General features: G+C 37.8%; 1 protein-coding gene and 1 pseudogene across 1 annotated transcript in view; one reads left to right on the top strand and one right to left on the bottom strand.

The window, feature by feature from the left end:
• Positions 1 to 3589, bottom strand: part of LOC133742677 (uncharacterized) — a 43797-nt pseudogene extending 40208 nt beyond the window's left edge.
• A 1150-nt stretch (positions 3590 to 4739) lies between these two features.
• LOC133743457 (TMV resistance protein N-like) overlaps positions 4740 to 15405 on the top strand; it is an 18777-nt gene continuing 8111 nt past the window's right edge. Inside the window, exons 1-6 of the mRNA XM_062171399.1 lie at positions 4740 to 5277; positions 5601 to 5798; positions 10696 to 11584; positions 11683 to 11961; positions 13500 to 14615; positions 14719 to 15275. Coding sequence (XP_062027383.1) covers positions 4784 to 5277; positions 5601 to 5798; positions 10696 to 11584; positions 11683 to 11961; positions 13500 to 14615; positions 14719 to 15275 — 3533 coding nt within the window. The 5' untranslated portion in view covers positions 4740 to 4783. The remainder of the gene's footprint in view (positions 5278 to 5600; positions 5799 to 10695; positions 11585 to 11682; positions 11962 to 13499; positions 14616 to 14718; positions 15276 to 15405) is intronic.

Here is a 15405-nt window from a genome sequence, read left to right as displayed (position 1 = left end):
AAGTACCAACTGATATTTCTGGCTTTCTAGTTGCTGCGATGGCTTCTTTTCTCAAACCCCATATATCAATATCTCTTTGTTGATCAAACTCAACTACCAAAGCCAACACTTAGGTTGATTAATTTTTTTGTTTCTTTTTTACTGTTTTTCTTCTCCTCTGTGGCTCTGTTCTTGTGTAGACTTGTTGAGAGCAATTAATGTGAATTGATGAATTGATGACTTGATGTTCTATCATCAATATCATGGATTCATGGATTCATGTTATGATGTTGATAATATAATTTGATTGCTCTGTAACTCTGTTTTTGTGTTGAAAGATTTTATTGCCATTGTTTTGATCTCTTTTCTTTTTGCATGCCTGGAAGGATCGAAGTGTGGAACTCTATAAGCATATACTAATATTTTTGCTAGATTACATATGATTATTTACTATATTGATCGTTTCTTAGTTTTCAAACAATTTTACTTACACTTTAATCATCTAATGTAGTTGTAAATTGTGTGAAAGAGTCATGGAAAGATTCTTTAAAAGAAAATCAGACATGCTACCACCCCCTGAAGATAGTGTAATGTCAAAGAATAGTCGTGTTCGGGTAGAAATAAACTTGGCAGATCTTCCTTCAGATCCTGGATTACGAACCAGAATTTCAGATTACGATCCGAACATTCGAGACCAAGTTCGAAGAGAATATCTGCAAAGGGGTCCTTGTCAGCCCAGGGAACACAAATTTCTTCAAACCAAGTGTGGAGCTTCGAAACGAAGGTTTATATCTGCTTGGTTCGATGATTTTCCAAATTGGTTGGAATATAGTATAAACAAAGATCGTGCATATTGTTTGTGCTGCTACCTATTTCAAGCAAATATCGGAGAACAAGCAGGTGGTGATGCATTTACTAGTGATGGTTTTCGAAATTGGAGGAAGAAAGAAAGATTATATGATCATGTTGGAGACCATAATAGTGCTCATAATCAAGCTTTCAATAAGTGTGAAGCCTTGATGAATGAAGGACAACACATTCGAAATATCATCCACAAGAATGCTAAGCAATCCAGAACAGATTATCGAATTCGACTCACTGCATCAGTTAATTGCATTCGGTTTCTTCTAAGACAAGGCCTTGCATTCCGAGGCCATGATGAGTCAGACAATTCAAGCAATCAAGGTAACTTTCTTGAGCTTTTGCAATTTCTTGCTGATCATGATGAAGAAGTTAGAGCTGTTGCATTGAAAAATGCTCCAGAAAACCTCAAAATGACATCACCAATGATTCAAAAAGCCATAGTAAATGCTGCTGCAGTTGAAACCACAAATGCTATAATTAGAGACATGGATAATGCATTATTCTCTATTCTAGTTGATGAAGCTAGGGATGTTTCTATAAAAGAACAGATGGCTGTTATCTTTCGTTATGTGGATAAGAATGGTTCTGTGATTGAACGTTTCATTGGCATTGAACATGTTGCCAATACCACTGCCATTACACTTAAAGAAGCTATAGATGCATTGCTTTGTAAACACAGTTTAAGCATATCAAGTTTACGTGGTCAGGGTTTCGACGGAGCCAGTAATATGAGTGGGGAACTTAATGGCTTAAAGACACTTATTTTGAAGGAGAATTCCTCTGCTTTCTATGTCCATTGTTTTGCACATCAGCTTCAGTTAGCTTTGGTGGCTGTAGCAAAGAAACATAGCATTGTAGGTGCCTTCTTCACATCAGTTGGTCATGTTGTAAATATTGTTGGTGCATCTTCTAAACGACGTGATATTCTTCGAGAAAAGCAGTCTCTCAAAGTTGTTCAAGCATTGAAAGTTGGAGAACTTTCAAGTGGAAGAGGCTTAAATCAAGAAATTGAGATTAAGCGTTCAGCCGATACACGTTGGAGCTCACATTATGGTACGCTCATAAACTTTACTGCCATGTTCTCTCCCATAATTGATGTGCTAGATGAAATTGCATTTGACAAAGTAGGTTCTGATCAGAAACATGATGCATTTATTTCATTGGGGTTATTGCAATCTTTTGATTTCATATTTAGTCTGCACTTGATGAGGATTGTACTTGGAATTAGTCATGAGTTGTCACAAGCCTTGCAAAAAGATGATCAAGATATAGTAAATGCAATGGATTTAGTGAAAATTTGCAAGAGAAAATTGCAAGATATGAGGGATAATGGATGGGATTCTTTACTAGAGCAGGTTGTTGTCTTTTGTGGCAAGGAAAATATTATGGTTCCCAACATGAGTGATCAACATCTATGTAAATGGAAATCAAAACGCAAAAGTCCAGAAATCACAAATCTGCACTTTTATCGCTTTGATTTCTTTTGTGCTGTGATAGATCTCCAACTTCAAGAGTTAAACAATCGTTTCAATGAGGTTAATACTGAGCTACTCCTTTGTTTGGCATGTTTACGTCCGAATCATTCATTTTCTGCTTTCAACAAGCAACGTTTGATGCTTCTTGCTCAATTTTATCCGGATGATTTTTCTGCATCAGATTTGTTGGTACTACAATCTCAGCTTGATATTTATATCGATGATATGCAATCTAACACAAAGTTTCAAGACTTGCAAGGAATTTCTTCTCTAGCACAGAAACTTGTCGAGACAGGAAAGCACAAGATATATCCATTTGTCTATCTACTCATAACCTTGGCACTAGTACTTCCAGTTGCAACAGCCACAGTTGAAAGAGCATTTTCTGCCATGAACATCATAAAAAATCGAATGCGAAATCGAATGGGAGATCAGTGGTTGAATGATAGCTTAACGGTATACCTTGAGAAAGATATATTCAATGCCATTGACAATGAGCCTATAATTCAACGATTCCAAAAGATGGCTCCTCGTCGTGGACAGCTATAGATGACTTGAGCAGTATTGTTTCTATTTTGTTAGGAAATATTAATTGTCTTTTGTGCTAGGAAATAGCTCAAGTCTTTTTTGTATAATGCGAATCATATTTGTGTATTATATGGCAGTTATATGCACTGATTGCAACCAAATACAGGGGATGTATTTTGCCATTTTGGTTCATCAATGGTCTTTTGGTGTTTGGTTAAATTTTTTTGCCCCCATACATATATATTCCTCCCTCCGCCACTGACCAAAACTAAGCTTAAAGTTAAACCCATGACCATTTTCCCAAAATCCCGACATGAATTACGGCAACAAATTCACGAAAATAATCGAAAGCATAAAAATTTAGAGATGAGAGAGATTGATCAAAGCGTACATACTGGAGGAACAGAGCCCCGAGCAGAAAGATGAGATTTGAAAAAACGAGGTGCGCCTGCTGGTGCTGCGGCTGTGTAAAACTGTGGGGGAAGAGTTGTTGACTAAAAAGCCTAGAAGAGGTTGAGGAGGAGGAGCAATGGGTTTTGAGGAGAAAGAGGAAGCAGAAAAGCGAGGAGGAGGAGGTATGACGAAGTAGTTGTTTGGGATAAACAACGAATTCGCCATTAGAGCTTGTCTAAGTAACAAAAGGAATCTCAACTCTGGCCGAGTCTGGGAGTTGCAATCCCATGCATATGCAGATGCATTTAACTGTGATTCTCCATTAGAAAAGGGACTTTGTGATAGCCTTGTATGGGAATGCTAATAAGACATGTACAAGAATTGTACCTATATAATTTTACGTAGGTTTTATGAAAGCTCTAGATAACATCGCAAAAGTTAGAATATGTTGCAACTAATATCACGTGTACGGTTCTTCATATCACAATTAAATTCTTTGATACTCTTTTCATGGTGAAGTGAGACATCTAGCTCTTTGTTTCCGATTTTTTTTTTTGTAGTATGATTGGCGTCTACTTTAAAAATAGCATGCTCACATCAAATTATTATTTTATAAATAATGTAATTTTAAAGTAGAAAATTACTTGGAAGTTTCGTGAACCCAATCCATACATCCATAAAAGATGCAGGTGACTTTCCACCAAAGAAAGGAAGAAGATGGAGGGTGTTCGAAAATGGTGGGAACTTGCATTAAAAAGTTGAAGTCTGTAGAGGAACGTTGCAAAAGAAAAAGAGGAAATAATTGATCGAAAGTCGAAACTTGATGGAGCATAGCGTGGAAATGCCGACGAAGCACCACGTACCATGACGAATCTAATCAATTATGTGGTCATCCAGTCAAAAGTAATTTAAAGTTAATGTGAAATTCACACCCTAGCTTTGATAAATGAGACCCACTTTTATATCCCTACAGTTTTTTAACAAAATAATGCCGCACTACAAGATTTTCCCGGATCCTTATATAAGAATATTAAACTCCATATGCAAGCTCCCTGGCAGTTTAATTTTGGGTTTAAAAAATTCAGGAGTATAGCGTGGAATACCTCTATTATATTTTTTTATGAGGCCATCTAGTCAAAAGCAATTTAAAGGTTGATCGTCAAAAAAAAAAAAAAAACAATTTAAAGCAGTTTAAAGTTAATGTGAAATTCACAACCCAGCTTTGACAAATGAGAACTCTTATATACATTTTTTTTAATAAAATAATGCCCCATTGCAAGACCACATTGAAGAAGATTTTCAATGAAAAAGTTGGTTTCGCATCAACCCATAACCCATTTACGTAAAGCATAAGAATAACGAGAGAGAGAAAAATGAGGTCGTCATTTGCTTCATCGTGCGTGTGCAAAGCAACCTCCACTACCAAACATCTTTTTGTTTTTAATATTGGTCAAAAGCTGTGAGGTGTTACCCGTATCCCTATAAAAGGAAGTGTTATTTTCATTCGTCCTAAACAGAGACCAGCAGCATTCTAAACTTCTTCAATGACTACCATAGTAGATCTTCCTTCTTCTTCTTCTTCTTCAATGGCATACGATGTGCTCCTCAGTTTCAGAGGTACAGATACGCGCACAAATTTCACAGACCATCTTTATGTCGCTCTCAAACAAAAAGGAATATACACATTTAGAGATGATGAAGAACTTAACAAAGGGGAATCAATTGGTCCAAATCTCTTGGAAGCAATTGAAGAGTCAAGATATGTAATTGTGGTGTTTTCTCAGAACTACGCCGATTCTTCGTGGTGTTTGGATGAGCTTGCAAAAGTAGCTGAATGCAGGAGAGCCATGGGACAAACAGTCCTTCCAGTGTTCTACCATGTTGATCCATCTGATGTACGAAGACAAACTGGGAAGCACTTTGGGAAAGCATTTGAGAAGCATCAAGAGCGGTTTGGAGGCAATCCAGACAAATTGCAGAGGTGGAAAGACGCTCTTGCTGAAGTTGGCAATCTCTCTGGATGGCATCTGCAAAATGGGTAAGCATTCCGTGTATCTAGCTATACTACAGTGGATAATATTTGGGATGAACTTTTCTATTGCGCCAGGTCGCCACTTGTGATTTCATATGTTTTAGTGATTGAGAATTCGTTAACCAAAAGCAGAGCTAGTCTGTATTATATCTGTCTCAAAAACTATTAATGCGTAGAACTAAATTGAATTACTATTTCTTCTCATTGAAATTTCAGAATGAAGAAATAGATTGGCATTATGTAATGTTCCACATCTTTATCTAATTGTTGCTTACTTGCTTTATATCTTATACACATAACATATTTAAGAATATTGCATAACTTTACAGGTACGAATCCAAAGTCATTCAAGAAATTGTTGGAAAGATTTTCACCGAGTTAAATCAAATAATCCCAATATCTAAGGGTTTATTTGGGATGGATTCTCACCTGAATGAAATACTTTCATACTTAGACATTGGGTGTCCTGATGTTCGTATCATAGGAATTTGTGGTATCGGTGGTATCGGTAAGACAACTATTGCACATATTGAAGTATGAGAGGATGAAATATGAGAGGAAGAATGTCTTCCTCTTGATCTTATTTTCAGATATGAAGATGATACAACATCCTAGCTTTATATAGGCATCTTACAAACAATTAATGCATGTGTGAATGCATGAACTAATTGCTGCAGCCAACCAATGTTGACATCAACTAAATACAACATGTGTAAATGCATATGTGAATGCAGCAGCCAGCCAACATTGACAGCAGCCAATGTTGACAGCTGATCCTATACTTCCAACACTCCCCCTCAAGCTGGATCAGGGAAGTCCCTTGAGCCAAGCTTGGAAAGCAGACGGTCAAACTGAGCGGAAGCGAGAATCTTCGTAAAAATATCTGCTAGTTGATCGCATGATCGTGTGTATACTGTTTCAATAAGCTTAGACTGAACCTGATCTCGAACAAAGTGACAGTCTACTTCAATATGTTTGGTGCGTTCATGGAAGACAGGATTGGCTGCAATATGCATGGCAGCCTGGTTGTCACAATGTAGAGTTATGGGTGCAGGGCATATAATGCCTAAGTCACCCAACAATGTCTTTAACCATATGAGTTCACAAGCTATGGATGCCATGGCACGATACTCAGCTTCGGCACTAGAACGAGCAACCACCGTTTGTTTCTTACTTTTCCAGGTAACTAGATTGCCTCCAATGAAGGTACAATACCCAGTTGTAGACTTTCGATCAATGGAATTGCCTGCCCAGTCAGAGTCTGAGTAGCCCACAAGGTTGAAGTGACCATTGTTCTTCATAATAATTCCTCGATCAACTGTGCCCTTTAAGTAGCGAAGAATCCTTTTGACAATTTGTAGATGATGAGTTGTAGGAGAGTGCATGAATTGACTAACCAAACTCACAGCGTAAGTGATATCTGGTCTTGTAATGGTGAGATAGATGAGCTTACCCACAAGACGTTGATAAACAAAAATATCCGAGAGAGGCTCTCCTTCAACATCTATTTTAAGTCTGCTACTAAGAGGAGTGCGTGCAGGCTTACTCTCCTTCATTCCTACCTCATCAAGAAGATCAACAACATATTTACGTTGATTTAAGAACATACCATTCGAGGAGTGATCCATTTCAATTCCCAGAAAGTACTTCAATGGTCCAAGATCTTTGATGGCAAAGGTGTTGTGCAAGGCTAACTTGAGAGACTTAATCTCATCCACATTATCTCCAGTGATGATTAAGTCATCCACATATACTAGAACAACCAACGTGCCAGCCTTGCCACGTCGAACAAATAAGGAGGAGTCTGCATGACTTCGCTTAAAGCTTGAGGCAAGAAGGACCGAACTCAGTTTGGAATACCAAGCACGTGGGGATTGTTTCAAACCATATAAGGTCTTGTGAAGTTTGCACACCATTCCAGCTTCGCTTTCACGTGGGTGACCAGGAGGTAATCTCATATACACATCTTCTTCTAGATCTCCGTGCAAGAATGCATTCTTGACGTCCATTTGGTATAGAGACCAGCCACAATTTATAGCAACAGATAACAAAACTCGAACTGAGTTCATTTTAGCAACTGGAGCAAAAGTCTCTTTATAATCAACACCAAAGGTTTGAGTGAAGCCACGAGCAACTAACCTTGCCTTGTGCCGCTCAATTGAACCATCGGAGTTGAACTTGATTTTGTAAATCCATTTTGCCCCTACAATTTTCTGGCCTTTGGGAAGTTTGACTATACTCCAAGTTCTGTTGTCATCAAGGGCTTTGAGTTCATCATGCATAGCTTTCTTCCAAATGGGTGACTGATTTGCTTCTTCAAAATTCCTTGGTTCAGTTTCTTTGGAAATCTTGATGAGGAAAGCACTATGAGAAGAGGAGGTATTGATGGAATGAGCAACTTGTGCAAGAGGATAACGTGGTGTGTAAGTCTCATAGTCCTGAAGTCTTGGTGGTGGATGTCTCATCCTTGGTGGGTTTCTTCGAGGTTGAGATGTGTTTGGTACAACTTCTTGTTGATCATCTTGAGTATTGGACTCTGTCGGCACCTCTTCAGTGTTTGCAAATTGTTGAACTAGTTGTGGTGAACTAGGAGTGCCTATTGCAGCTTCAACAAGAATTGGAGTGGGAAACAAGTCACAAATATGCTCCCCCTGAGGTTCATTGTCAGATAACTGAAAGAAAGAGGCAGACTCATCAAAACGAACATCCCTTGAAACAAACAATTTTCTGGTCTGTGAATTGTAACACTTGTATCCCTTTTGGGTAGATGAGTACCCGAGGAACACACATTTGACAGCTCTAGGATCAAACTTATCTCGGTGATTTGACTGAACATGTACAAAACACGTACAGCCAAATACTCGAAGGTGTGTTATGTCAACTTTTCGACCTTTTATAACTTCAAAAGGAGATTTGAAATTTAACACACTGTTGGGCAATCTGTTGATGATGTAAGCTGCAGTTTGAATTCCTTGAGACCAGAATTTTTTTGGAACATTTGTTTGAAGAATTAAGGCCCTAGCCTTCTCAAGTAAATCTCTATTTTTGCGTTCTGCAATACCATTTTGTTGTGGTGTTCCCACACAGCTGGTTTGATGAATAATCCCTTGAGCACTAAGATAATCAGTCATGATTTTGGATGTGTATTCAGTGCCATTGTCTGACCTTAAAATGCAAATTTTTGATGAAAAATGATTTGTGACAAGGTTATGAAAATCTTGGAAACACTTGAAGACTTCACTCTTGAATTTCAAAAGATGCACAAAAGTGGTTCGAGTAAAATCATCAATAAAGGTGACATAAAACCTATAGCCATCAAATGATTCTAGGGATGCTGGTCCCCAAACATCAGAATGTATAATTTCAAAAGGCTGAGTTGCTCTGGATTGAGAGATTTGAAAAGGCAATCTAGTAAATTTTGACATATGACATGTCTCACACTTATGGGAGACTTTACAAAAATTAGGGAATAACATTGACAAAACATTAAAGGAAGGATGGGCTAGGCGTTTATGCCACAATTGTTGCTGTATTGCAGATTTGGACTCTGTTAGAAAACACTTTGAAAAGCTTGATGAATTTGATATGTAGTACAAGCCATTTAGAAAGAACCCTTCACCAATCTTCTTCTTGGACACTCGATCCTGAAAAACAACATTATGAGGAGAGAAAATAGCTAGGCAATCCAATAAGTTTGTTAACCTTCCTACAGACAAGAGTTGGAATGGAAATGAGGGTACAAATAATACAAATGACTCGATGCTATCAGAAAAAAGCTTTAATTTTCCTTTTCCTAAGATGGGAACATTGTTGCCATTTGCAATTGAGACATGTGAAGGTTTTGACAAGATTTCAAACTCATGTAATATGGAAGAATTGTTTGTCATGTGATCTGAGGCACCTGAATCCACTATCCAAAAATCATGATTCTTACTGACATCTAAAGCAGTAGAAATGGCACAAATAATACCTGGTATATCCTCTGAAGAAGCCATGTTTGATTTCGCCAAAAAACCAGCAAACTTTCCAAGCATAGCAGTTGTGCTTCCATTTTCATTTCTCTCTAAACTGCCTTGCTTCTTTTCAAGATATGTAGCAAACTCATTTATAAGACTTATTGGATTGGATGTGAAGTTCATCATACCTTCAGAAGTGTTGCTGAGGTTTCCCTTTGGATTAGAGATGTAAGAGCTTCTTTGAGTGGTGCCTCTTTGATTCTTCTGCTCCTCATTGAACTTAGGTTTCAGTTCTGGATGCAATATCCAACTGATCTCTCTTATGTGGCCTATACCAGCTCGTCCAATGCCTTCACAATGTGTGCACTTTAGATCTAGCCTCTTGCCCTTGTATGTTCTGTCGCTTGTGACACTTTTGTTTGCAGCAAATGCTCTAGCTTCTGACCCTCTAATATTGGTGTTCACATTCATCACCCTTTTGCACACTTCTTCACGTTGAATGGAGTTGCATACTGTTGCGAACGAAGGAAGCTCCGGGGTCATCAAAAGATGGCTTTTGAGATCCTCATATTCAGACCCCAGACTTGCAAGCAATTGGAATATTTTATCTTCTTCAGCTCGTTTCAACAATATGGTGGCATCAGTGGTGTGAGGCCTATACATATCAAGTTCATTCCACTGGGCCTTTAGGTTGCCAAGATGTTGAACAAATGAGAGATTACCTTGTTGAATCCCTGCAAGATCCTTTTTGAGTTGGAACACTCTTGCTGCATTGTTTAGGTTGCCATACATGTCTTTGACAGCATCCCAAAGATGTCGAGATGACTCTGAATAACTGAAGATTTCTGCAAGTTTTGGCTCCATTGAATTAAGGAGCCATGACATGACAAGTTGATCGTTGGATAACCAACTTTCATATTCAGATGATGAGGCATCTGGGATCTTGCTTTTGTTGTTGATGAAGCTGAGCTTTGATCTTCCACCAAGGGCTAGAGTGATGGCTCTTGACCAAGGAAGGTAGTTGAACTCATTTAGAAGCACTGAGCACAGACGCTGATTTGGATTCCCTTCTGGGCTTTCTATCTTTGCAACGAGGGAACCTTCTCCTTTTGTCATCTTAATGAGGATGATAGAGGACTACAAGAGTCTTGTAGGAACAATATAGATGCAGGTCCTATGAGGATTTCTGCTCTGATACCATATTGAAGTATGAGAGGATGAAATATGAGAGGAAGAATGTCTTCCTCTTGATCTTATTTTCAGATATGAAGATGATACAACATCCTAGCTTTATATAGGCATCTTACAAACAATTAATGCATGTGTGAATGCATGAACTAATTGCTGCAGCCAACCAATGTTGACATCAACTAAATACAACATGTGTAAATGCATATGTGAATGCAGCAGCCAGCCAACATTGACAGCAGCCAATGTTGACAGCTGATCCTATACTTCCAACAGCACAAGTGGTTTTTGAAAGGGTACGGGCTCAGTTTGAAGGTTGCAGCTTTCTTGAGAATGTTAGAGAGGTAACTGAAAAGCAAGGTGTGGTTCATTTACAAGAGAAACTTCTCTTGAACTTGCTGAATAGTAATGACAAGGTACAGTACACTAAAATGGGAAAAGACATAATTAAGCATAGACTATCTACTAAAAGGGTGCTTATTATTCTTGATGATGTGGACCAAGAAGAACAATTGGAAGCGTTGTGTGATAAGGAATCGTTTGGTCCAGGAAGTAGAATCATCATAACTTCTAGAGATGAACATTTGCTCAGTGCAGTTGAAGGAGATAAAGTATATAAGGTGAATCCATTAACTGATGCTGAAGCTCTTGAGCTCTTCCGTATGAAAGCCTTTAAGAAAGACCAACCGGTTGGGGAAGATTTTCTCGAGCTATCCAAGGAATTTTTGAAATATGCTAATGGCCTTCCATTAGCTATTAAAGTTTTGGGTTCCTCTGTTCGTGGTAGATGTGTAAAATTATGGTCTAGTGCGTTGGAGAGACTTAAAAAAAATCCTCCAAAAGGGATTATTGATGTTCTTAAAGTTAGTTTTGATGGATTAGAAGAAACCGAACAGGAGATATTTTTGGACATCGCATGTTTCTTTAAAGGGGGGTACATAGATCTTGTAACAAGAATACTACAAGGTAGTGACCATTGTCCGGACATTGATATAGCAGTTCTCATAGAGAAATCTTTGGTAACTCTGTTTGGAAGAAAATTGGGGATGCATGACTTGGTACAAGAATTGGGTCGGGAAATTGTTCGCCAAAAATGCCGTGAAGAGCCTGAAAAACGTAGCAGGTTGTGGCTTCCCAATGAAATCATCCATGTACTTAGTCAGAGCAAGGTAATGAAAGAGCTAAGTGCTGAAAGTCATTTATTGTTTTTTTTTTGTTATTATTATGGTCTATCTTGCACAATAACTATTTTGCTCTTTGTTATTAGGCGATGAGTGCAGTTCAAAGCATATCCCTCCAATGTCCAACGGGAGACAATGTTGGTCACTCAATTGATAATGACTTCCCAAAAATGGACAGATTAAGGTTGCTCAAGATTTGGAATTTGAAGTGTACCGGAAACATCAGATATCTTTCTAATGAGTTACAGTATCTTGAATGGCATGAGTGTCCTTTGGTTTCTTTTCCGTCAGACTTTCAACCGGATAAACTTGTTGAAGTTCACTTGTATTTCAGCCGCATCGAACAACTATGGAGGGGAAAAAAAGTAAGATCATAATTAATTTTATGCATAACAGTATAACACTGATATTTTAGATTCTTCTATCATTTATTAGAAAGGGTTATTATCACAAATGGTACCTGAACTATACCTCAATCTTATCGATGGTACCTGAACTTCAATTTTGATCACAACCAGTACCCGAACTTTTCGATTTCATTTTAAATGGTACCTAGAGCCACCTCCGGTCACTATTCCGACTAAAAACGGCATGGGAGGCAATCATAGTGATGATTTTTGATGATTTCAAGGGTTGCAATCATATATAGTGATGATTTTTTGGTAATAGACTTGCCTTGAACTTGTTTTTTTTTTTTTTTTTTTTTTAGATTTGGCTTTTTTGGCCGGAATAGTTACCGAATGTGGCCTTAGGTACCATTTAAAATGAAATCGAAAAGTTCGGGTACTGGTTGTGATCAAAATTGAAGTTCAGGTACCATCGATAAGATTGAGGTATAGTTCAGGTACCATTTGTAATAATAACCCTATTAGGAAAGATGAAGAAGCTTTTTTCTTTTTTCTTTTTTGAATTGAGAGTTTCTATTAAGACCTCTAAATTTGCTCATTTGACCTCTCATACTCTCTACACCTCATTTTTGCTTTTAAATACAAATATTTACTCACTAAACCTCCGTTTGAATTCCTCAAAAAACCTTAGTTATACTATTTACATACAAGACAATAAAATACTCATTATACCTCTAATTCAATGACTACACCTCCATTCCTTGCTTCTTATTTTCTTTTTTTCTTTCTTTTTGCATGCAAACCTAAAAAATGCCCAAAATAGATTTCTAAAACTTTAAATCATGAATCAAACGATCATAACATAGAAATTGATCAAAAGGTCATAAACGAAACGGTTAGACAATGATTCCTATGATTCTAATTCTTCTGAAAAATGAAACATTACAGAGATTGATATAAATAAAAAAAACCCGGAACACAAAAAAAAATGCAAAGAAAGAAACATGCAACTCATGAAGGCAAGAAAAAAAGAAAAAAAACTACCGTCTCCCGCACAAAACTCTCATCCTCCTACCAGACCTTAAACGAAATCTAGACTAGGAACTCAATAAAAGTTTTGGAACAATTTCTTAGTCTTTAATTTGTGTTAAAACTAGGCGGAAAGGGTTGTAAAGAAAATATTAATTGATTATAATTCATTGTCTATAATTGTCATTATGCAAGAGGATATATATATATATATATATATATATATATATATATATATATATATATATATGTAATTCAATAATTTAAAAGATATAGAGGTCAAATGAGCAAATTTGGAGGTCACAATAGTAATCATCTTTTGAATTACATAACTAAATATATAAGGTCCATGGTCGTCCTTAGTCACACAATCCATAAAAATTATGGCATTCTCATACTGAGATTGAACAATATTACTCTCACGTCAACCTTTCAGTAATTCTACTAATTTCTGTAATTTGGAATCACAGAGGAATGTGTAATAATTATTTTAAATCACGTGAATATGATCTTTGAAATTATACTAGGGATGGAGCATGCTACGGCTTATAAATCTGAGTGGTTCACAACACTTGATGTCGACTCCAGACTTCACGGAGGTTCCTGATCTTGAAAAGTTAGTGCTTCAAGATTGCACAAGGTTGGTGGAGATTCACCCGTCTATTGGATTTCTGACGAAACTTATCTCTTTGAACATGAGAAATTGCAAGTCTATTGAGAGCATTCCACCTTTCACTACCTTGGAATCCCTTCAAAAATTGAGGCTTTCATTCTGTTCAGGACTGAAGAAGTTTCCAGAAATTGAAGGAAATATGAAAAGCTTGCTGAAGCTTCATTTGGATGGGACCAGCATTGAGGAATTGTCTCCATCAATTGAACGCTTGACTGGTCTTGCCCTGTTGAATCTGACAGATTGTAAAAACCTTTTGCATCTTCCCCATACCATTGGGTGCGTGACATCTTTGAAAAGTCTCTTTCTAACTGGTTGCTCCAAAATTGATGAGATACCCGAGAATCTGAATGGTATGAAATGTCTGGAGACGCTTGCAATTGGTGGAACTTCCATAAGGGAGTTATCTTTCATTCTAGGCATGAAGAATTTGAAGTATATATCCTGCCAAGGATGTACATGTCTAGCTCCAGAATCATGCAAAGTTCTGGCTTCGTTATCGAATTTGATAGAGCTAGACTTGAGTTATTGCAATCTAATGGATGGAGCATTTCTCAATGAGTCTAGCAGCCTAATCTCCTTAACATTGTTAGATTTAAGTGGTAATTGCTTTGTGCGATTACCTGAAAGTATCTCTCAACTCTCAAAGCTCCGCACTCTGGACTTGAGGAATTGCAGACAGCTTCAATTGCTGCCGAAGAAGCTTCCGTTAAGTCTTCAACGCGTGTATGCACAAGATTGTACTTCACTGAAGGATTACCCAAATCAAATCAAAGTATTGAATTCACCGGAGTCGGGAGTGACAATTGTCAATTCCCTCAATTCTTCAGCACTTGAAGTCTCACAAGGTTCCAATATGCTAGTTGTTTCGAAAAATGGGAGGGAATCTATAAACCTGAGTTTGACACATGAGAATACAGAGGGGAAGCAAGTTGATCAATTGCCAGTGACAAATCTAGCGTTTCTAAACCAAGTAGTATCTCTCTCTCATAACAAAAACGGAGCGTATATCTACATATCCATCATTTTTCTTATACCAGTACTAATTAACGATGCTTTTGTGTTCTACGTTGCAGGAGCGTTTCCGGTCAGATTTCAGTGGCGTAGATCCTAGAGATGAAATTCCAGAGTGGTTCGGCACCATATCCACCAGAAATGAAATATCAATCCCGATACCTCAAAATCTGGCCGATGACAACGAGTGGGTGGGATTAGCCGCGTGTGCTATATTCTCAGTCAAGGGGCATACTGCTCTCTCCCTTATTGAACCGGATCCTGATTTTCTTAATTACTCGTATCAAATAACATTGGAAACTGATGTTATGCGTCTGAAACCATATGTGTTCCGCGTCTCAGCGCGCCCCCTAGGATCAAGTTCTCATCTGCTTGTGATTTTCCATATACCTCATCGGAAGGTTCCATACGGGGAGTTAAATAAATCAACTGTGGTGAAGGCTATATTTGAAACCACCAATCCATCCATGGTGGTCCAGAAATGTGGAATTCGTCTACTCTATGAGCAAGATGCTAAATTGTTTTCCAGCATAGTAGGGGTGGATCATCCGACTGGGCTGACAGAAGTTGAGGACGCCGCCTCTGCGGAGTCTAGCTGGCTTAGTCAATCTTTGGAATGGTAAGAATTGTTGAAGGAAAATCAAGTTTAGTGTGCCTTATCAAACTAGGAATAGGAATAGGGGAGAATGTTCTAGATTTCCCAATCCTACACGGATTGGTATTCCTTGTAACATTAGAACTAGTACTTT

Source organism: Rosa rugosa, chromosome 4, assembly GCF_958449725.1.
Source record: "Rosa rugosa chromosome 4, drRosRugo1.1, whole genome shotgun sequence".
In the NCBI taxonomy this organism is placed as follows: Eukaryota; Viridiplantae; Streptophyta; class Magnoliopsida; order Rosales; family Rosaceae; genus Rosa; species Rosa rugosa.
Note: the sequence above shows the minus strand (reverse complement) of the source record. Positions and strands in the feature narration are given on the sequence as shown.